This window comes from Letharia columbiana, assembly GCF_014066305.1.
Source record: "Letharia columbiana isolate WasteWater2 chromosome Unknown Sc0000048_s0, whole genome shotgun sequence".
NCBI classification, from domain to species: Eukaryota; Fungi; Ascomycota; class Lecanoromycetes; order Lecanorales; family Parmeliaceae; genus Letharia; species Letharia columbiana.
This window is the reverse complement of record NW_023501092.1, coordinates 114,934-138,838: the sequence shown is the minus strand read 5'-3', so window position 1 is coordinate 138,838 and position 23,905 is coordinate 114,934. Positions and strand designations below refer to the sequence as shown.

The window sequence follows — 23,905 nt, the reverse complement described above, 5'->3', positions numbered from 1 at the left end:
AATTAATAAAATAATTATATTATTTAATTATCTACTAAACTCTACTATAAAGAAAGTTTATTATATTAAGATATATATTATTAATATAAATATATTTTTATTTAAAATAGCTATTAAAGAACTATCTAAGAGTTCTTACGCTAGCGCTATTATTAAAAAAAGATTATTATTTAAATATTCTTCGCTATCTTAATATTAGATTTTAAATTAAATTTATTAATTTAATTCTTTAATAAGAAGATAATTAAAGTATAGTCTTTATATTAATATTTATTAATGTTCGCTATATATCGATAAAGGCTCTTAAGCTTCTTCTTTAATAACTTATTTATTTTCTTTAATTTCTTTATACGCTTATATATCGTTATAAATTAATCTTAAAGATCTATAATTATAATAAAAGAGAATTAAAGTTATTATTATTATATATTTCTATAATTTATATTATTAAATAATCTTCTTTATTAAGCTTAACTTATTGATAAGATAGCTTTTAAGATTATTTAACGCGATAATAACATTATATTAATTTTCTTATCTATACGTTTAAAGATATAGAGGAATTTTAATATAGCGATTAATATCGCGTCTTTTAATCTTATAATTATTATAGAGAGAAGACTTATTTTAAATATATAAATTATTATTTTAATAAAAGTAAGTTCTATATAATAAATTAGATATTAGAACTTATTAGTAGATATATATATAAAGCGATAATAATAGAAATAGTTAAGGGTTAGTAATCGCGTCTATAAAGACGACTATATACTTACTATTATTAAAGTTATTATTATTATTAAAAAAGAATATTATAAAATTATTAGTTTATATATTAACGCGATTAATAATAATAAGATATTTATAATAAAGAGAAGTAGATTACTAATATAATAAGATATATTATACTTATATTAATATTAATATTAATATTATAACATTAAAGTAAGTACTTATAAGAGAGACGTTAGAAGTTATAAAGAATAAAAATAAATAATTTAAAAGAGATTTTTATATTCTCTATTATAGCGCTATTATTAGTAAATAATATTTAATAATATAAATAATAGCGACGCGATAATATTTCGCTATTATCTATAGAGACCGCGTCGTCTAACTATTATTATTATTTCTACTATTATTATTAATTAATAATTAAAAATATTATCGCGAACGCGTCGCTCTATTAATTACTTTCTTCGAATTTCTATAATAAAGATTATTATTACGTTACTTCGCTATAAACGTAATATACTATAAAAATAACGTTATCTATAAAAAAACTCTTCTCTCTTCTTTTATCTATTAGATTTTTAAGATTTTATTATAAATTTTTAAATCTAATATTATTCGCTATAGAGGCTATTAACTAGCGCTATAAAAACGTTAATATTAAGCGCGTTAACTTATTATAGATTATTATTAATTAATATTATAAAAGCGATATTATTCTCAAAGATAGTATTAATATTATTATATAATATATTAATAACGCGTCTACGGCGCGTAAGAATTAATTCTATTATGTTATTAAAATAATATTATAATCTTAATAGATTAACTCTTTTCTCTTATTTCTCTATTAGAGTTTAAAGATTTTTTAATAAATATTCTATTTTTACTTAGGCGTCTAAAAATTAAGATCTAAAAGAAAAGATAATTATTAAATCTAATACGATTATAGACCTTAACGCTATTTATACTTAAGACGTTAATATTATATATATCTATATTAGAGTTTCTTTTAGAGTTTAATTTTAATAATATATTTTATATATTTAGAGGCTTAACGAATATAGATCTACTTTATATATCTCGAAGTTTTAATATTTCTTAGAGATTAGTTCTACTATTAAATATACTATTAAACTTTATAACGATACTACGTCTTTTATAGTCTATATTCGCTAGCTAATCGTTAGTAAACTACGCTCTTATATCTATAAAACTCGACTATAAAATTTATAATATTCTTTATATAATTAATTTAAAAGTTTTAATTTACTATATAATATTAATCGAATTATTAGATATATATAATTACGTTATTATTTAATAAAAGAATTACGAAGAAATCGTTTATAATAGTAAAGTATTATTTCTTATAAAAGAATCGCGATTAAGATCTAAGTAAGAGAATCTTTATAAAGAGATTAAATATAAATAATAATATATAATAATTTAAATAATAGATATTATTCTTTTTAATAGTATCTATCGCAATTAAAATTAAGTAGCTATTAATTATATATAGTAATAAGTATATATCTAAAGACGTCTTTAAGATCTCTTTTAACGAATTAGATCTTTAGATCTTTCTATAGTAATATTACTACTATATTATCATATATAATATACTTTAATATACTCTACTTCGCCTAGATATTATTATTTAACTAAGTAGTTATATGAAAATAAGAGGTTATAAATTTATCTCTAATCTTTATCGTATTATAGATATTTAAATTAAGTTTCGAATAGATATAATAGAGCTCGTTCTAAAAGTTAACCTCGATTAGGCGATACTATTAAAACTATTTTTAGGAGATTTATCGATAGTATTTAAAAGTATTTAACGTATTAATAAATAATTTTAACTACGATAGACTAGAATATAGCCTTAAAAACTTATCTTATAATTTTATTCGAAGAATTAATCTAAAATAATCTTAATTAAATATTAGATTTAAATAATCGTTTAATTATTTAAACTAATTATTAACTATTAATAGTCTCTAGTAAGAATAAATTCGAGTTTAATAGATCGTATAGCGCGTATAAAAACCTCTTAGATATATATTATAGCGATTAAAGTATCTACGAATATCTTATAAAGTTATTCTATCTTAATAATACGATTATCTAATAATAAATAATTAAAGCTAATAAAATTATAACTAAGTTTAGAGTCTTAAAGTATTTATTTATTAAATAATATATATTAATAGATTATATAGATATATAAGAGCGTAATTTACTAACGATTAGCTAGCGAATATAGACTATAAAAGACGTAATATCGTTATAGAATTTAATAGTATATTTAATAGTAGAATTAATCTCTAAGAAATATTAAAACTTTAAGATATATAAAGTAAATCTATATTCGTTAAGCCTCTAAATATATAAGATATATTATTAAAATTAGACTCTAAAAGAAACTTTAATATAATATATATAATATCGACGTTTTAATATAAGTAGCGCTAAGGTCTATAATAGTATTAGATCTAATAATTATCTTTTCTTTTAGATCTCTAATTTTTAGACGTCTTAAATAAAAATAGAATACTTATTAAAAAACCTTTAAATTCTAATAGAGAAATAAGAGAAAAGAGTTAATCTATTAGATATAATATTGTTTTAATAAAGATAATAGAATTAATTATTACGCGTCGTATAGACGCGTTATTAATATATTATATAATAATATTAATACTATCTTTAAGAATAATATCGCTTTTATAATATTAATTAATAATAATCTATAATAAGTTAATACGCTTAATATTAATGTTTTTATAGCGCTAATTAATAGCCTCTATAGCGAATAATATTAGATTTAAAAATTTATAATAAAATCTTAAAAATTTAATAAATAAAAGAAGAGAGAAGAGTTTCTTTATAGATAACGTTATTTTTATAGTATATTATATTTATAGCGAAGTAATATAATAATAATCTTTATTATAGAGATTCGAAGAAAGTAATTAATAGAGCGACGCGTTCGCGATAACGCTCTTTAATTATTAATTAATAATAATAATAGAAATAATAATAATAGTTAGACGACGCGGTTCTATAGATAATAGCGAAATATTATTATATCGCTATTATCTATATTATTAAATATTATTTATTAATAATAGCGCTATAATAGAGAATATAAAAATTTCTTTTAAATTATTTATTTTTATTCTTTATAACTTCTAATATCTCTTTTATAAGTATTTACTTTAGCGTTATAATATTAATATTAATATTAATATAAATATAATATATCTTATTATATTAATAATCTACTTCTCTTTATTATAAATATCTTATTATTATTAATTATGTTAATATATAAACTAATAATTTTATAATATTCTTTTTTAATAATAATAATAACTTTAATAATAAGTATATAGTCGTCTTTATAGGCGCGACTACTAACTCTTAACTATTTCTATTATTATCGCTTTATATATATATCTATTAATAAATTCTAATATCTAATTTATTATATAGAACTTACTTTTATTAAAATAATGATTTATATATTTAAAATAAGTCTTTTCTTTATAATAATTATAAGATCGAAAAACGCGATATTAATCGCTATATTAAAATCTCTTTATATCTTTAAATATAAATAAGAAAATTAATATAATGTTATCGCCGCGCTAAATAATCTTAAAAGCTATCTTATTAATAGATTAAGCTTAATAAAAAGATTATTTAATAATATAAATTATAGAAATATATAATAATAATAACTTTGAATCGCTTTTATTATAATTATAAATTTTTAAGATTAATTTATAGCGATAAATAAGCGTATAAAGAAATTAAAGAAAATAAATAAGTTATTAAAGAAGAAGCTTAAGAGCCTTTATCGATATATAACGAATATTAATAAATATTAACTTGAAGATTATACTTTAATTATCTTCTTATTAAAGAATTAAATTAATAAATTTAATTTAAGATCTAATATTAAGATAGCGAAGAATATTTAAATAATAATCTTTTTTTAATAATAGCGCTAATATAAGAGTTTTTAGATAATTCTTTAATAGCTACTTTAGATAAAAATATATTTATATTAATAATATATATTTTAATATAATAAATTTTCTTTATAGTAGAGTTTAATAGATAATTAAATAATATAATTATTTTATTAATTTATATTTTAATAATAATAAATATAAAGAAGTATATATGTAATATAAGTATTATCTAGAAATATATCTAATCTAATTAATAATTATATCTTATTTTATTATTTTTACTTACTTATTATTAATTTATATAATTAATTAAACTCTTTAATAATAAGAGACTTATTATTTATTACTTAATACTTTTATTTATTATTTATCTATTTATAAATTTAAATTAACTTATTAATATTAATAAGTTTATTATCTAATAATTATTAATTATACTCTTTATCTTAATTAATTTATTTAACTTTATATTAAATATCTTTCTTATATTTAATCTTATTAATAATTTCTTTAATCTTTTAAAGCTTATTATTATTAATAAGATTAAGAGTTTATATAAAGATATTTCGCTATATTATTATAATCGCGAATATAATAAAACTTAAATAACAATATATAAAAGATATTATAAATTTTATATATTAAGAATAAAAGTAGAATAATATATTTACGCTTCTATCTTATCTATAATTTAAAATAATTTTATAAATTTATAAGATAACTTCTTATTTAGATATTTCTTACTTTAAATTCTTAATTACTAATATTATTAAATTATCTATCTTATAGCTTTAAAATTAATATATTTTATTATAATATTTAAATTAAGTCGTAATAGCGCTATAAAAACGCTTTATTATCTTATTTCTTAATACTTATAACTTCTTTATTCTATTATTTATAGCGAGTATCTTTCTCTTAATAAAGTTATTCTTAATCTTTTAATAAATTTTAGAATAATATTTATATATTAGAAAGAATAATATTATTTTAATAAAGAAATATTAATTATTTATATAAGCGAACTCTATTATTAATAATTATTTTATTTAAATATTTTACTTATTATTAGCGAATATATATAAAAAATATTTTAATATCTAATTTTAACGCTTAATCTATTTATCGATTTATAAATAAAAGATAATATTTAAATATTACTTAATTTTAAAATAAAAGTAAATAATAAATTAGAAGCTATTAATAAATATAGAGTCTCTATTATTAATAATATTATTTAATATATTATAGCGATATACTATTTTAAAATAAAATACTTTTATTAGCTAAGCGATATCGATTATAATAAATATAGAAATATATCTTATTATTTTTATAAATTAATTTATTATAATTAGAATAATATTATAAATAATACTCTTATATTTACTCGCTAATAAGTCGATAATAAAGTTTATAGAAATTTTCTTTTATAATTTAATAGCGATAAAAAGCGAATTTAACTCGCTATATAAAGACGATATCGCGAAGCTTTAATTTATTAATAAATATTATATATCTTAATATAATTAATAACTTACTTTAAGTTTTTATTTTAATAATATTTATAAATAAATAGTTTATATATCTTTATAGCGCTAAAAGTATTTTAATAATAAATTATTATAATATTTACTAATAAGCTCTTTTTTTAAGATCTTATTTCTAGAGATATAAAGGCGATTATTATATCTTAATAATTTCTTAAAATCTAAGATTTATATTTAATTATATACGCGATACTTAATTACTAATTTATTAATATTAATTTAAAAAGAGTTTATCTTAATTATTATAAACTTATAAATCTTAAATTAATATTTTTATTAATCTTTAAAATATATTATAAGTAATCTCTTATATAATCTTAAACTTTCTTTTAGAAATAATTATTTAAATATTAATAATATAAAATATAAACGCTATCTAGCATTATAATCTTCTTATTTCTTTATAACTACTTATTATTAATTTAAAATATAAATTTATTTTATAATATTAATAGTAGTTTAATATTTAATAATGAAGTTTTTTTATAATTAAAGCGTCGCGATAGCGAGTTAATAGAGTTTAATTTATTTATTTAATAAAAAATCTTAAAGTTATAAATAGCTAACTTTAGCGTTTAACGAGTTTATCTAAAATTTAATTTCTTCTACTTTATAAAGTCTTTAAGATTATTATAATTTATTAAAATCTTAATATAAAATATATTATCTTCTAGATAGTAATATTATTATTTTATAAATACTATAATAACGAGTAGCTCTTAATTATAAATCTTATAATTTTACTTTATAGAAATTATTTTTCTAAATTAGAATATTATTAATTATTAATAATTATTTTTATTTAATTATAAAAGTATAATTTTTATATCGAAGTTAAAAGCGTTAATTTTAAGATATAACTTTAAATTTAAATTATAATAATATAGAAATAGCGTAATTATAAAAGTATTTTAAAGCTATTAAAACGCTAGTTTAGCGCTATCTATTTACTCTAATAATTTAAATTTCTTATTATTTTTATTTTCTTTAAATAAGTTAATAAATAATATTATTATATTAAAATAGTTATAAATAAATTATTAATAGAAATTAATAAAGTCTAAAAAGACTTATATATTTTAATAATTTTTTAATTTTAATTACTACTTTTTAATAATAGCGATATATTTTTAATTTATTATAATATCTTTAATAAATATAATAAACTTTAGAAACTTAACTTATTTAATATAGAATTAATATTTCTTTAAATTAATATATAGTTAAAACTAGTATAAACGCTTAAATACTTATTTAATATATTATTAATACTTTACTAAATTAATATTATAAATTAGAATATTATTTAAATATATTATATATATTATATTTATTAGATCTTATAAAAGCTCTATTAATATATATTTAAAAAGTTATTAATATATTAGCGAGTTTAAAAGATATAATTAAATATTTAAAGTAGTTATAGTAATTATAAAACGCTATTTTTTACTTATTATCTTCTTTAATTTAAATTTAATAATAGATATTCTTAAGATTTAGCTTTATAAAGATTTTAAATTTATATAAGCGATTTAGAGTCTTAATAATTAGAAATAGCGAATATCGATTTTTAATAATTATCGTGTTTAGACTTCGATAATTAATATAAAAATAAAGTCTTTTATTCTTTTTAAAAATAAAAAAAATTAATATTTTAATTAAGAAAGTCAAATAATAAATTTAATTTTTTTAAAAGAAAGTTCTTTAAATAGCGTTATAGCTTCGCTAATTTTATTTAAAATAAATTATATAAAAAATTATATAGCGACTTTTTATCGCTTTTAATCTTAATAATATAATCTCTCTACTTAAGCGTAAATAAGATCTCTACTTTTTTATTAAAAAAAATATTATTAAACTCTAATAACTTCTAAGAAAGCTTTAAATTATATTTATTTTTTAATTTATTTTATATTATTATAATATATATAATTATAAATATATTTAACTTCTATTTAATAATTTAAATAAATTTAATTAATTTTTTAATTTATAATTTATTAGCGTTAACTTTAAATTATTATTACTTTATTATTAAATTTAATAATATTTATAATTAATTTAATTTAAATATATTTAATATAATATTAAAATCTTTTTAATTAATAATATAGAAGAGTATATTATACTTTTTATTTTAATTTTAATTATTTATTAATTAATAATTTAGCTAATACGCGCTATAGTAATATATACTTTAATTACTTAACGCTTTTAATTATAATAAAATAATATTATAAGATTTTAAATTTTATTAAATTATAAACTTTTATAAAATTAAATTAATATATACTTTAATATCGAGTAGAGTAACGAGTTATCTCTATTTACTTTAAAGCTTTATTTACTTCTTTATAAAAATAAAAGAAATTATCTCTATTAATTATTATTCTTATCTCGCTTCTAAGATAATTATAAGATTAAATCTTTTTTTATTAATACTATATCGATATTAGATTATAAATAATTTATTAAGATCTAGATATTTAGATATTTAATAACTCTATTTATTATAATAAAAATAACTATTCTTCTTATAATTAGAGTTAAAGAATTTAACTTTTATACTTTATATTATTATCTTAAATACGCGCTATATAAACGCCGTCGTTTAAAATTAATTTAGACTTCAAAATTTAATTCTTTAAAGACTTATTCTTAGTGAACTCTCTTTAAAGACTTTAAATAAAAATCGTTATTAAAGTATATATATTTTAAAATCTTTTTCTATATAATAGTCTAGATAAGAATTTTTTTTTATTATTTCGATATATTATTAATATTTAGAATCTTATTTTTAAACTCTAATCTAAGCTTAGCTAAGAAGAAATTAATTTAATACTTTTTAGAAAATAAAAATAAATAAATCTCTAACTTCTTTAAATAGATCTTAAAAATAGATATCTTCTAATTAAAGCGTTATTTAATCTTCTTTTACTTTTTATAAATAAGAAGATAACGATTTATTAAATTCGCTATTAAATTAAATAGAAACTACTTAAAAAATTTAAAAGTTATATTTCTCTAGATTATAGATTTAATAATATTTATATTATTAAATATTAAGATTATCTTTTAAAAATTATATATAATAAATAATTCTTAATTAATTAATAGTAAAATATTTAGAACTTATAAGAAACTTAATTTCGACTTCGCGAAATTAGCGTAGATACTCTCTCTTATTAATATTCTTATAAAAATATATTCTTTTAAAACGAAGTATTTTTATTTTAATTAATATATTTATTAAAGATATAATAATAATTAATATAAATAAATTCTTCGCTAATTATAAATAATAAGCTAGTATTATAAAGCTTATAATTATAAACCTTTAATATAGTTAATTCTTATTCTTATTTTAAATAATAATTTTTGATTTTAATAATTATAAGATGTTATTTTATAGTAAAATCTTTTATTAATAAGAAATTCTTAAACTTATTATTGACGCTATAGCGGCTCTTAATATTATCTTTATTTTTTATTATATAATTTAGAGATAAACTCGATATTATAATAATAATAAGTCTTTTTCTTTAAAAGATAGAGAGATTAAAATTATAAAAGCGTAGTTTATTAATAATTAGCTAGCGAATATAGACTATAAAAGATATAATATTATTATAAAATTTAATAGTATATTTAATAATAGAATTAATCTCTAAAAAATATTAAAACTTCGAGATATATAAAGTAGATCTATATTCGCTAAGTCTTCTAAGTATATAAGATATATTATTAAAATTAACTATCTAAAAGAAACTCTAATATAATATATATACGATATCGACGCCCCCCTCACCCCCTCAAATAGCCATGGCCCCCATGGCTGGTAGACCGGAGATGCAGGCCCATTGCTTGCCTTGTATCTCCAAACATGCATAGCCCCCTGCCCGTTCTTGACTAGAGAGGATTTGCCGAGGTGTAGCGGTAGCGTAGTCGAACATCGGATGGTTTCAATTCGTTCAAAAACGCGCTGTCCGAGGTATTGCCGGGCCGCATGCTGGTCTTGACTGTGCCATGCCTGCCATACCCACATTGTCCTTCAGAGATTCTGGAGATATTGGCCATATCTTGCCTACGTGCCAGCAAGATTCTCCGAGTTCTTCTCCTTGCCTAGTCTTCTTGTCATAAGCCATAATCCCTCCACTTTTTCGCCTTCAACACCTACTAGGCAGCCGGCCTGGGAGCTTCACTGTAGATTTACCCTGCGTCTCCCATACTCTTACCATCAAGTCCATCGATAGAACTAAAGAAAATCCAACGCATACATATATCATCCTCCAACACCTGTTGGCAGCCTGGCCTAGGAGCTCCACTGTAGATTTGCCCTATATCTCCCATGCTCTTACCATCAAGTCTATCCATTCCATCCTTTGTCTCAACTCGTAACCATCTTACTCCGTAGTGCTATTCATTACATCCATCCGCTTTATAAACCTACCGCTTCGACTACCGATACCCCGTAGACTTACCCCGTCCTAAGCTGCCATAGCGAGTACTCAGCAGCCAATGATCTGACTGACATAGACCACTTCCGTAACTCAAGCACTTGCCGATCCGTGAGATTTCGTAGGGAGGTAAAAGAATCGAATGTGTTGATTGCCATTTGATAGCAGGCTCACTATATATATTGTCGACATGCTCAGTGAAGAGGTCGATACGTTTACTGCCATTGTAACAGGCTCACTGTGTGTATTGTCGACATGCTCAAGAAGCCGATGGGGTGGTGATTTTCGGGGCTGTTTCCGTCGCCATTTTAGCAGGCTCACTATGAGTGTGTTGTCGACATGCTCAGTGAAGAGGTCGAACGTTTGCTGCCATTGTAGCAGGCTCACTGTGAGTGTGGGGGTGTTTGTTTGTTATGTAGGTCGTCGTATGTAAGGTAGGGCTGGCCGTGGTGTTAAGGTGATCGACGATGCGGAGGGAGGTATCTTGGTATTGATGTAGGTGGATTTGAAGAATTCATGATGTGTTGAATGTAGGTAAGAACGGAGCGGAGAGATCGATGTGGAGCGGAGAAGGATTTCTTGTATTCGATGTAGGGGAGTCGTTTTTTGATGGATTGGGCTACCGTTGATGGTGTAGGTTGTTTAATGTAGGTTCTTTCGAATGATGTAGGTGGTTTGTGATTTGTATGTGTGGTGGGGCTTCTGTATGGTAGAAATACCCAGCGTTTTCTTTATCAGGCTCGGTCGCTTGCTCCGAGCAGAAAGTGAAATATTTGGTAGCTGTTTTTTTTTTTTTTTTTTTTTTTTTTTTTTTTTTTTTTTTTTTTTTTTTTTTTTTTTTTTTGGGGGTTTTTTTTTTTTTTTTATGGGTTTTTTAGGTTTGGTACTAGTATGTTAAAGAAAAAGATTTATTATTTTAGTAAGTGTCTTTTTTTAGTGGGAGGGGGTTTTTTTTTAGAAGGTCTTTCTATTTTAAGGCCTTTTTTGTTTTTTTTTTTTTTTTTTTTTTTTTTTTTTTTTTTTTTTTATTTTTTTTTTTTTTTTTTTTTTTTTTTTTTTTTATTTTTTTTTTTTATTTTTTTTTTTTTTTTTTTTTTTTTTTATAATTTTTATTTTTTTTTTTTTAATATTTTAATTTTTTTTTTTATTTTTTTTATATTTTTTTTTTTTTTTTTTTTATTTTTAAAAAAATTAATTTTATTAAAATAAAATAAAAAAAAAAAAAAAAAAAAAAAAAAGCTTAAAAAAAAAAAAAATCAATTAAAAATTTCTTTATAAATTTAAAAATGGTTTTTTTTTTTTTCCTGTCCCTTCCCCCCCCCCCTGTTTCTAAAAATAAAAAAAAAAAAAAATTTATATTTTAAAAAACCACCCCCCAACCCAATTTTTTTTTTTTTTATTAACCCATTTTCTTTTTTTTTTTTTTTTTCATTTTTTTTCCTTTATTTTTTATATTTTTTTTACCTTTTTTATCCAAGTTGGCAGCTTGCGGGGGGGTTGTTTGTTTTTGGGCGTTTGGGGGGTTTTGGGGGGTTTTTTTTTTTCTATTCGAGTGTTCTTTTTTCTTTCGGGTTTTTTTTTGGCCTTCGAGGGTTTTTTTTTGGGTTTTTTTTTTTTTTCAATTTTTTTTTTTTATAAAATATAAATTAAAATTAAAAAAAAAAGAAACAAATCCCCCACTATCTCTTTTGTTTTTTTTTTTTTTTTTTTATTAAAATATTTTATTTAAAAATAGAACAGGCGGCCAGCTCTTCTTTTTTTTTTTTATTTTTTTTTTTTATAAATAAAAAGGAAGGAATTTTTTTTTTGCTTTAGGGGGGTTGGTTGGGAGTAATTAAACACACCTTACCAATATTTTTTATTCGTTTTTATTTTTTTTTATAAAATTGGTTTTTTTTTTTTTTTTTTTCTTTTTTTTTTTTTTTTTTTTTTTATAAAAAAAACTTTTTTATTTATAATTTTTTTTTTTAAAAGTATTTTTTTACAAATATATTATTACCAATTTTTTTTTTTTTTTTTTTATTTTTTTACAATTTAAAAAAAGCCTTTATTTGGGAAGAATTCCGTCCCGTTTTTCCTGGTTTTTCCTCACAATTTTTTTTTTTTAAATTTTTTTTTCACTTTTTTAAATTTTTATTTAAAAAAATCTATAATTCCCTAAATTCCTAAAACCCCCAACCAGCAAAAAAAAACACCAAAAAACCACAAAACACCACAAACCTTCAACCCATATTAAACATTAAAAAAACCCAAAATGGACTCCAAGGACAAGAAACCTGATTCTCAGAGACACCGCCAGGCACCAAGCGTGAGTTAGAGAACTAAAACCAACAACAAAAAAAAAAGGGGAGTTGTTCGTTTGTTGGGGTTAAAAAAATAAAAAATATAAAATTATTTTAGACCTTTCTTACTTTTTTTTTGATTATTTTTCCCAATATGTGAGAGAGGATTTTGTGGTTCTTGTAAGGGTGATTTTCATCCCCCGAGATTTTGTATGGGGGCCACGCCTCTTTTTTTTAAAAGGGAGAGGGATTTTCATAGCTCAAGCATGGCAAATGTGGTTCAGGAAGATATCCCATGGCCACCGAACGACCCATGGCCACCGAACGACGAAGAACGTCCTCCACCAAAGCAGTTCCAATCTTACCCTCCTCAGCAACAGCCAGTTCAGCCACAGCAACCGGTTCAACCAATGCAGGAACAACAGCCTTATCGACCGGAGAACACTACTCCTCTCCCCCGCAACCGCCTTATCGGCAGCCTTATCGACCGGAGAACACTGTTCCTCTCCCCCGCAACCACCTTATCAACCAATTGTCGAAGATACCACTCCAGTCCACCCTCCCCCACTCCAATTGTCGAGGATATCACTCCAGTCCACCCTCCCCCCACTCCAATTGTCGAGGATATCACTCCAGTCCACCCTCCCCCCACTTCAATTGTCGAGGATACCATTCCAGTCCACCCTCCCCCACTCCAAGCGACGGCCCTCCACGTCAGCCTCAACAACAGCCAATGCAGTCAATTCAGCAACAACAGCCTGAGGATACCACTGAAATCATGCTGCAGCACCATAGTGTGTTGTAGCTACCCTTCATGGTGGCAATGACAATATGGCACTAGCGTGGTTTTGCATAGTATTTAAGGCCTACATCACACTTAGATAGCTACTAAATCCATAATCTCTTTTCAATTCCAATGGGAACTGCGTCCAATTGAGCTCGTGTTGGGGTTGATTGTACCAAACACGATTAATAGATGTCTTTGAAATTCAATAGATGCGCTCCCACAAACAGTTCTAGGGTCCTCTGCTACTCCTTCAGAAGAGTGAGGTAGGGTTAGGGCTGCTACTAGCGCCGTTGAGGAGTTTGCGTGTGTGCGTGTGGGAGATAACAAGACGCACTAGTCTAGTGCTTAGCCAAGCTAAGCCCCTCAGCGCCATCCTAAAGTATGCATTGATCTCCATTCGCGGCGACCAAACCAAATAGCAGCAAAACAGAGCTCACCGTACTTCCGAGGTCCTTTTCTATGCGAGATCAATCAGTAGAAGCTGCGAATGTGTCGGCTGTCACCTATTCCCGCTTTGTCGTATGCGCGACGAATCAATGGGGTTTCAAAGATGCCCACCAGTGCCCTCTTGCTAGTACTTCGACCTCTTGATAGTAGAGCCTCCCTTCACGTTACCACTCTTATCGCTGGGGCAATCATAAGAAGTGCACCATGAGACTCGGCGTACAGCTACCGTTGGCCTTCTTGTCTTTGCACCTCGGCCGCTTCACCCTGGCTGTGGATACCTGGTGCGGGAAAGCATACAGATCCAGGTGTGAATCTTTCTATTGTGCATCATGACCAGTTGGAGTCGCTGGCTAAGCTTTGCATGCTCTAGTGACCCCGCCGTTGACCCTGGAGGACGAATCGTTGCACCACCCAGATCGCCTGCCCCATTGCTCAACCTGAAAATCCGTCCGCGTGCGCAGCCTTATCTCGAAGAGGACATTGTTGGGACTTTCATCGTTGATGCTCCTGTAAGAAGACCTAACTCATACAGAAGAATCTTGAAGCTAACATGATCCATCAAATACAGCTTTCGTACTTCTATGGACAGCCCTACGATAACACACTCTTTGGCCAACAGAATGACGGAGCTTTGAAGCTCTTATCTAATGTTTCCGAATACAACACAATATCGTTCTATGTCAACAGATCAGATGATGCGATTCGACCTATCTCTTATGCCACAGTCAAATTGAACTCGACGGGCACTTTGTTTGACTTCGATCTGAGCGAATTTGAACCTAGATTTGAGCCATACAACCTTTCAGTCGTGGCTATGGCCCCGAATAACCATATCTACATGGCGTCAACGCAAATTTTGCGACTGCCAAGTCGTTCTGATGGCGGAAGTGTTACCAAGATTGACAGCCTTCACGGTGGGTTACTTGTAAAGGCTACCACTATATCTAATAGTAGTTCTGGCGCATGGACCCCGCTGTTTCCGTACTCTTTCTATCTTGACGGAAATTGGCTCGGCGAAGATCCAAAGAATATGAACGTCCTGAAGAACTATGGCTACAATGTACTTCACATTGTCCCTGCAGGCGGTCTTGGTTACGATTTCGAGCAGCTGGATGAATGGCTCGATCAAGCGCAACAGCTTGGCTTATGGATTATGTTCGACATGAGGTGGCAGTACCAGAACGCATCAGGTGTAGACTGGCAGGTCAATCAATTGAAGAGAAGACCGAATATGCTCCTTTGGTATACCGCAGACGAGCCAGGTACGCTCCCTGGATGCTTCAGTGCTCTGGCTGCGAGCTGACAACACGTGTTCCAGATGGGCAAGTGGATGCGTTGAATGCACCCAAGCGAGCATATGATCAGATCAAATCCCTTGACCCATATCATCCCGTTTCACTTTGCCTAAACTGCGAGAACTATCATTATCAAGAATACTCTACAGGCGCTGACATCATCCTCTCTGATGTTTATCCCATTGGCACAAACACGTCATGGTCCACCCAATATGGGTAAGCTCTCTCCATCCTCTCTCCACAACATTCGGGATGCTGAACGTTTTCGTTTGCAGCACCGTCTGCAACTCCACCTATGGCTGCTGCGGCTGCGACAATTGCCAAGGCTACAACAACCTGTCCAACGTCCCTGCCCGCCTAGACATCTATCGCGAATACCAAATGCAGCTTGGCCTCCCGCCAAAGGTCCTCTGGGGTACACCGCAGGCTTTTGGCAATTCAGAGTTTTGGAAGCAAACGCCGACACCGGAAGAGGAAGTTGCTATGACTCTGTTGAGTGTCAACCATGGCGCTAAGGGTATTATTATGTGGACGTTTCCGACGACGCCAGACTTGACCGATGTTACGAGTAGGCTGGCGAAGGTGCTGACAGGCACTTGCGCTGAATACTTGCTTGGAGCTGATATCATAACGGGCCTGGCTGTCGATGGGACCAGCGCGGTCGATGCAAGCGCATGGAGGGTTGGGAACTCCATCCTTCTGAGCATCGTCAATTCGGACTACCAGGACATGACAGGGCCTGTCACTCTACATCTTCCTGCTGAAATTGTTGCAACAAGCATCAGTACTGTCTTATGGGGCGATGCAGAGTGGCGTGTGACAAACGTGGACTCCAAAACGCAGATACAGAGATCGGGCTTACAAGGTTTGAGCTCTGACATCCTTATTCTAAGCTTGGAGCTGCCGCTATTCGTGGAAGAACAGGATTCAACGGCAGTAGCTCGATAACATCATCCTTGAGGCCCTCATAGTATGTTTAACATGTGCTTATCGGCCTATGGTAGAAAGATGTCGAATCTAAAGATGACTAAGAAACGGAACGGAATGGACGTGAGAATCGAGATAGCCGAACCATGCAACAACTCACATCAAATCAAATGTTGGAGTAGCTCGTCAACCACACCTAAGCATGCGACAGACCGGTTGCTCAAAAGGCGGCGAGGCTGTGTGTATGCCATCAAATCCTGATCGGTGTCTGCTAGTGCCATATTGAGAATGTTTTGCTTTGTTTGGGGTTCCCGAGATGGCCGCAACTGCTGGGCACGTGCTCTAACCAGCACTTGCTCCATCACTTGATCAAAACACAAAATTCTGAAATCCACCATGGCTCAATTCTGCACGCAGGACTTCCGCGGCCCATCCCCCTACCTACCGTCGTCGTCATCGCATGTCCAAGAATGGGACAGGGTACTGGAAACATTGAAGCCAAAGCGATACTACGAGTGGTATTAGACGAGCTTGTCACCTCGTGGAAACTCATCTTCACCCACTCATACCTCACCACAAACTTCGTACCATATCCACACATTCCTTCCATCACACCATTTCCCCACCACCTCACCCATTGCATCCAAAACTCCAACCCCCACCCTCGCCAACTCGTAGAGTACCAGCCCGCTTTTACATACCACAACCACCACAATCATGCACTCCCCCACTCCCCACCCTCTTCCTCCTCAGCATCCCCCTCCTCTCCCCTCCGCAAACGCGCCACCATCGTCAACTGCAACGACCCCAGAACCGGTCTCTCCCCTCATGTCGGTTCACCCTCAACACGAACCGGCTACATCACCAACACCGGAGCCCAGATTGAAGAGTAGAAGCGCGCGGTCCCATCAACAACGGCGACGAAGGTTCAATCGTGTGAAGATGGCCAGATATGGTCTTTCATGCTTCTTGCAGCAGGCTAGTGGCGGCAGCGCTGCGGATCGTTCGAGTGTGAATCCGACGGATTGTGCGGCGCCGGCGGGTGGTGTGGATAATTCGGCCATGATGTATTAGGGCGCGCATAGTATCGACAGTAAAAGTTTTCTCTGTGAAGATTGGATGACACGCCACTCCGCATCAGAATATCTTTCCCTATGTATCCAAAGTTTACGATTGTAAGTACCATGAAGAAGCTTACACACGCACTTGCTTACCTACCTCACGGCCGTAAAGGCCTACATCACAACCATCAGCACCACCCTTTTCCTCCTCACCCGCACCGCCGCCTCCGCCAACGTCTTTTTCAACCTCACAACCGCCGCCGCCGCGCAGATCCTCCCCCGTCGACACCTCCGTCGTCCAATCTTCCACCATCGACATCCCCCCGGCCGCCAACTCGGTCGCCCTCCTTTTCTAACCGTCGGAACTCTCGTACACTTTGGAGACCGGCGCTGCGGCGTTGAATGCGTTGTTGCAGTCGCGGCTGGGGCAGGTCTTGATGGGCGTGATGGAGGGTGTGGGGTGTTTTTGGCGTTGGCGGAGGGGGGCGTCTGTGGTGGGTGGGGTGGGGTTTGGATAGTTGAGTGTGGGGGTGTTTGGGGAGGGGTGTGCTTTGGCGAGGCGCGGAGGGTTTGTGGGGACTTGGGTTGTAGGTGCTTATTCGGTTGAGTTTGTGCTTTCTGCGAGGACGGAATCTGTCCTCACAGTCATTTTTCTTCTACTTTTTGGTGGGCTTTGTATTCGACATCTTCCTATCCTGGGGTCAGGCACTGGATTTGGTAAGCGAGTCCAGAGATTTGCTCATCTTTGGTGCATAACTTAAAACAAAAGGGCATGAACAAAGGGTTGACCGAGTACTGTGGTGCATAGTCACGGAAACTATAGAAGAGTAAGTCGTAATAGATAGCAGCATCTGGCACGTAATCTTATATATTTCCATCTCACAATCTTGTGCTGTATACTTCCATTACCACTGCCATACACACCGGTACACTATTTAATCCAAAGTATGGAATAACCGGGATCATCACTACTGACTTTTGTGAATCTTCACGAGTATCTTCGCACCGCTCAGTTAGGCTTGCATTCACCTGTCGAGGTCCTCATACGGACAACAACTCGTCTTGTTCTCGTCCAGTAAATAATACTGATGCGCCTCGGTCGTGCCCTCAGTCCCATACGCGGACAAATCCGGACTTGGTTCAATCTCATCGTAAGCAGGCATCAGCTTCCTGACTGCGCCTACTGCGGCTCGTCGTTTCTCCGGTGTTCTGAAAAGATTGTCAAAGACCCATTTCGGCTGCATGGCAACTGTGAAGTAGGGCGCGTGACGAGACCGCCGCTGCTCGTGCGCGGGTGTCATTGCGGCGGGGGAACCAGGGCACTCCGTTGAAGCAAAAGGCCCATTTGGGGGCATGCGTTTCTGAAGGGATGTCTGAGGGCCACGGCTGTAGATCGCATGTCCGCAAACCTCGAAGTAGATCCCAGAATCTTTGTTGGTAGGACTCTACCGAGTTTTGTGTGCTGGATCTGGGGTGAATGATGACAAGACTGGTATTTGGCCCTAGCGAGTGGGATTGTGGGAGGTAGGCCCGCATTGCGTTGGCGAGGAGGCGGAGGTTGCGCGGCTCGGTTGGGTCTTCCGAGTGCATGAAGATGTAACGGTGCTCGTTGTGTCTGTAGCCGGTCGTGGCGTAGATGCAGGGAAATTTCTTGGCTCCTGGCTTTCGTGCAACGAGGATCGATTTTATCTCCTCGTATGCTTGACGCCGCCAGCTATCGCCTGGAAGCTCTTCGCACTGAGCTCTATGATCATTTTAGCAGCGTGCTTGAGGCTAGGTGATGAAACATTGTTTTACTTCGTCAGGAGATCCGCATCGTCAGTCTGTATCAGACCTTTCTCAACGCTGATTGGCGAATCGTGGTTGCAAGACGCGCGTGGTCTGAATGCGTTCGTGACATGACGAAGCTTGCTCAATGAATCATCCAAAGTGGAACGAGCATGTTTCGGCCTCGAAGTCACGACCGCTGCAACCACGAAGCCGAAGAAGAAGGAGAGGACACTTAATGTAAGTAGCATGGCGCTCGTTTTCCGAAGATGTATTCAGGGGCTGAAGGTGGATTTCATTCAGACTGACATACTGCTGAAGAGAAGACGAGGATTATATAGTAGGCTAGCATGACCCAACAACCAAGCCGAAGCTGCGTCAGATGACGTTGAAAAGACATCTCCACGGCAGGAAACTACGTGTAGTTGACGCCATTGACATGTCTTTCAGACCGACATTGAGAGTTTTAGGTTCATCACAAGATCTCGGTAACGCAGAAGGACGGTAGTTGTAGTAGAGTTGGTCTCGGCTTACGTTGTGAGACTGGCGAGAATGCGGTTCTCGGATACCATTCCGATGTCAGCAGAGCTCTGTTTGACAGTATATCGTCATTAGTGGTTGTTCTAAACAAACCCACTACGCGAAACGTCCGACCCTAGTGACGTAAAGAGCAAGGGCGTTGCGTTTGGCCCGATTTGTGGACAGAGTCGAGAATGCTAAGCTTTCCCCAGAATCTGACAGTCGAGTCAAAGGTAAAGCTAGAATTGAGCCATCCGCGATGTGTTCGTACTCGGAAGGCAAAGGCCGCATGTCCCCTTCGTAACATTTGTGTTGACGCAATTCAAAAGATTGATGCACCATTGCAATTCAGCGGAATCTGAAGTGCTTGGTGTTTGCTATCATCAATCAGATTGACATTGAGATTGGAATCGGTGCTTTGTATTCTTACGGTGAAGACTCATCTTTGATGCCTCGTACTCTACCAAAGCTGCTGGAAATTCCTTCTCCCCGAGCCGAATCCAAACGGTCTTTTCTGGAGGAATGGCCACCAGCGACCAATCTGAGCAATTAGCTCCAGGCCAAACCGTCATGATACCATCTCGATCAGGCAGAGCCTTCACCATGAAGAAAGGTCAACGGCTGACAGTCATCGATCCACGGGGTGAACAGGTCTCCGATTTGCTCGCGTTCAACACCCACGACCTTGACGAGGTCATTTCCTCAGGACGTACTCTCGACTACGCTAGCCGCATCTACCTCACCAAAGGCGATCCGCTGTACTCGAACCGTAGCAACGTGATGTTGCGCATCATCGAAGATTCTGTCGGCCGACACGATTTCCTCCTCACGCCATGTAGCAAGGACACCTTCCGCATCATCTACGGCGACAAAGAGCCGCACCATGGCTGCTTTGGCAACCTATCCACTGCGCTGATGCCATACGGCATCTCATCCGATCGTATACCTGTCGCCTTCAATTGCTTCATGAATGTGGCGATTGATGGAACCACGGGCCAGCTGTGCGTTGATCCGCCGAAGAGTAAAGCGGGTGATCACATTACATTCGAGGCTGAGATGGACTTGACGATGGCGTTGACGGCTTGTTCGGCATTGCAGTCAAACGGTGGAAGCTTCAAGCCGATACATTATAGAATCGACGATTGAAGTCAATGGAAGCTGGACATCTATCTGGCAAGATTTGGGGCGGGAAGATCTCTGGCGTAAGCCGCTACGAGTAGTGTTTTAAAGTACGGTAAGGTACTCAAGCCGGTTTCTATAATATCTGGCCACTTAACCTATCTGGGAAAAGCGCATCTTTTCTCCCCATCCTCAATAACTTCTCAACCAAGACCATTATGAAGAACATTCTGGTATAACATATCTTCTGCTGATACTCTTCTATAATTTTGTAACAGAAAGTATGTTTAAAATTGTCCACGTTGTCAAGCAGTGAAGTGGTGGTCTTGGGCGACCTTTACTCAATTAGGCTTAGGTGGCCCCGCCTTGAGTACACACTAGTTGTAACTAGGCCTTCCGTCAAATTGGCATTCATTACCTTACCTTTCTCCGATAGTCACGTATCTTGAACCGAATATCACCTTGGCTTTCTACATCTTTGCACAGTCTTAAGGCAATCCAGATGACGTCCATGGTCTCCTCAAGCTTAGTATTCGTCATGATGGCACTTCACGCCCGGCCTCCTTGGAGGGCGTGGCATTCCGAGAGCGCAGTCTGGAGTGAGGCCGTAGCATTGGGTAAAGCAAGTTGATCCATCGTCTCCGCACAGACAAACTACATCCCCTCGGCCAGTAGGCTTTCGGCTGGCGTTTTGAAAGGCTATCACGATAAGGTTTCTCCTCAACGGGGGCTTTGGTGGCTGCTGTCACATTACCAGTTGACGCCATGGACTCAAAACTGCCTATCATCCGCCGCATACCATTCCTCCTCGCACAACCATGACTACTGCGAAAAAATGATCAGCGACTGCTTCCAGTTGGCCCCAGTTGCGTGCTTGTATTGACGTGCTATTCCAGAGCCATTGTGATGGTGGATTCCTCATCGTATGAGAAGAGGAAAGACCCTCACAACGAGCTGAATAATCATGGCCTGCAGCTTGGAAATGATGGCTTCGTCGAATGGAAGCTCGATGAAAAGCAGCACCCGCGAAATTGGATCATTACGAAGAAGGCATACAATGTCGGCCTGGTTTGCTTCTTCGAGTTTTGGATGACAGCGATAAGTTCATCTGGGGTATGCTTTCTTCCTTCATTATCGATGAAAGCGTCGCTGAGGACTACCCTCATAGACTGCTACATCCAATTCAGGCCGCAAGGATTATTGCATCAGCAGAACAGTGGGCTATTTTGTGTTCACATCGCTGTGAGAGATGCTGTTTGCGCTTTCTAGGTGGCGTGACCAGTTGACAAGCTGCAGATACCTTATCGGACAAGCGATAGGAAGCATCTTCTGTTCACCCATCTCCGAAACGTTTGGCCGACGCACGCTCTACATCGTCGCGATCACAGTCTATTGTATCTTCAGCGCCATTATAGCAGCTGTACCTTCAGTCATTGCGGTATGCTTCGGACGGTTCTTCACAGGCTTTGCCTCTGCCATTCCTGCCACTGTCGCCTTCGGCAGCTTCGAAGATCTGTACGAAAGCGAAACACGGATTTGGATAGTCTATATCTACACCTTGGCAGGGAATATGGGCCTGGTATTGGGACCCATCTACTCCGCTTACGTGACCACATACGCTGGATGGCGTTGGGTCTTCTACATTTCCACCATCGTCTCTGGGATCGGCATCATCGCCTCATTGTTTCTCCACGAGAGTCGTACCAGGTACCTCTTAGAGTTGAAAGTCAAGGCAGTACAGAAGAGGGCTGGCAACAATGCTCTCCGCATCGCTGAGAGGCGAAATATCACACTACGATCCTTCGCACAAGATTGCCTCTTTCGTCCTCTGAAGTTCCTGGCCACCGAGCCCATCGTTTTCAGCTGCGCCGCCCTGATGGCCATATCCTTTAGCCTCATCTATGGGCTCACCGAAGGTCTTAATGTCGTATACACAGAATTGGGCTTCGCTGAGTCCACGACATCATCGCTATCCTTCGTTCCCATTCTAATTGGCCTACTGGTAAACGTCCTTCCTCGTATTTACGACCAGAGAGTTTTCACCCGCTGTCGCAAAAAAAGTTCCCTCCGCCCCGAAGCCAAAGTCAGCTCCTTAGTCACGGCCTGCCCCGCTCTCGCTGTAGGCCTTTGGCTCTTCGCTTGGACCATACCACCTCTTGTACCGCACGTCCACTGGACAGTGTCCATGATCGGGCTGGTGCTAGTCGGCTACGCGACCAACGACCTTTCTTACATACTTTTTGGCTACCTTACCGACTCGTATGGACCCTACGCAGCTTCTGCTTGCTCTGCTCTCAGCCTGTCGCGCACGCTCATGGCTGCCGTATTTCCGCTATTTACTGACAGCATGTACACTAGCTTGGGTGGTAACGTTGCAACAAGCATCTTCGCAGCTGTTGCAACGATGGCTTGCGTTACCCCTGTGGTGTTTATCAAGTATGGAAGGAAGCTTAGGGAGATGAGTCATTTTGCGCAAGCGGATGGATGTGAGAACCAGAGAGACGAGGAGACCCCGTCGAGAAAGGAGGAAGAGAAAGTGGAAAGAGGGCAGAGAGACTCTTCAGCAAGCACTGTCATTTTGCTTGGTTCGTGAACGTGGCATCTAACGAGTTTGATATGTCACCCTACAATATCTTCCTCCTGCTTGAGTCTCCAACGATTGGACTCCTATTGTCGAAAGTAGGAGTGCATAAGAATAACCCTAACCCTGATTTCAAGGAGCCTATTCAACGACGATAGATGGTCCGCCAAAGGAGCGTGGATCATAGCGTTATCCTATGTGGGTGAATCAATAAGTGCAAAGGCCACTTCCCTCATTTTCCGAAGTGACGCGGAGACAAGGTTGCGTCCTTTAGATGGCCGCTACACCCCGAATTGGAAGTGTGGCAGCCATGTCAGCTTCATGATCTGCAAGCAGCGCGTACCTACAGCCTTTGTCGGCTCAGGTCTTATGTCTGCCAGCCCACACCCTTA

General features: G+C 33.6%; 6 protein-coding genes across 6 annotated transcripts; 5 read left to right on the top strand and 1 right to left on the bottom strand.

Annotated features, from left to right (window-relative positions):
* Positions 1–13,276: 13,276 nt before the first annotated feature.
* On the top strand, positions 13,277–13,837 carry HO173_010355 (uncharacterized protein; the record flags this gene model as incomplete). Its single annotated transcript, XM_037312241.1, has 1 exon — positions 13,277–13,837. One exon carries the CDS (start codon positions 13,277–13,279, stop codon positions 13,835–13,837), a length of 561 nt encoding a protein of 186 aa, XP_037160827.1.
* A 611-nt stretch (positions 13,838–14,448) lies between these two features.
* HO173_010354 (uncharacterized protein) lies at positions 14,449–16,487 on the top strand (the record flags this gene model as incomplete). The annotated part of the gene is made up of 5 exons (XM_037312240.1): positions 14,449–14,549; positions 14,615–14,753; positions 14,813–15,506; positions 15,563–15,755; positions 15,815–16,487. The coding sequence occupies 5 exons, from the start codon at positions 14,449–14,451 to the stop codon at positions 16,485–16,487; spliced, it is 1,800 nt and encodes a 599-aa protein (XP_037160826.1).
* A 449-nt stretch (positions 16,488–16,936) lies between these two features.
* On the top strand, positions 16,937–17,359 carry HO173_010353 (uncharacterized protein; the record flags this gene model as incomplete). The annotated part of the gene is made up of 1 exon (XM_037312239.1): positions 16,937–17,359. One exon carries the CDS (start codon positions 16,937–16,939, stop codon positions 17,357–17,359), a length of 423 nt encoding a protein of 140 aa, XP_037160825.1.
* Positions 17,360–18,748: 1,389 nt separating this feature from the next.
* On the bottom strand, positions 18,749–19,545 carry HO173_010352 (uncharacterized protein; the record flags this gene model as incomplete). Its single annotated transcript, XM_037312238.1, has 2 exons — positions 18,749–19,271; positions 19,325–19,545. 2 exons carry the CDS (start codon positions 19,543–19,545, stop codon positions 18,749–18,751), a joined length of 744 nt encoding a protein of 247 aa, XP_037160824.1.
* A 790-nt stretch (positions 19,546–20,335) lies between these two features.
* Positions 20,336–20,959, top strand: HO173_010351 (uncharacterized protein; the record flags this gene model as incomplete). Its single annotated transcript, XM_037312237.1, has 1 exon — positions 20,336–20,959. The coding sequence occupies one exon, from the start codon at positions 20,336–20,338 to the stop codon at positions 20,957–20,959; it is 624 nt and encodes a 207-aa protein (XP_037160823.1).
* An 879-nt stretch (positions 20,960–21,838) lies between these two features.
* On the top strand, positions 21,839–23,525 carry HO173_010350 (uncharacterized protein; the record flags this gene model as incomplete). The annotated part of the gene is made up of 3 exons (XM_037312236.1): positions 21,839–22,045; positions 22,101–22,174; positions 22,229–23,525. The coding sequence occupies 3 exons, from the start codon at positions 21,839–21,841 to the stop codon at positions 23,523–23,525; spliced, it is 1,578 nt and encodes a 525-aa protein (XP_037160822.1).
* Positions 23,526–23,905: the final 380 nt, after the last annotated feature.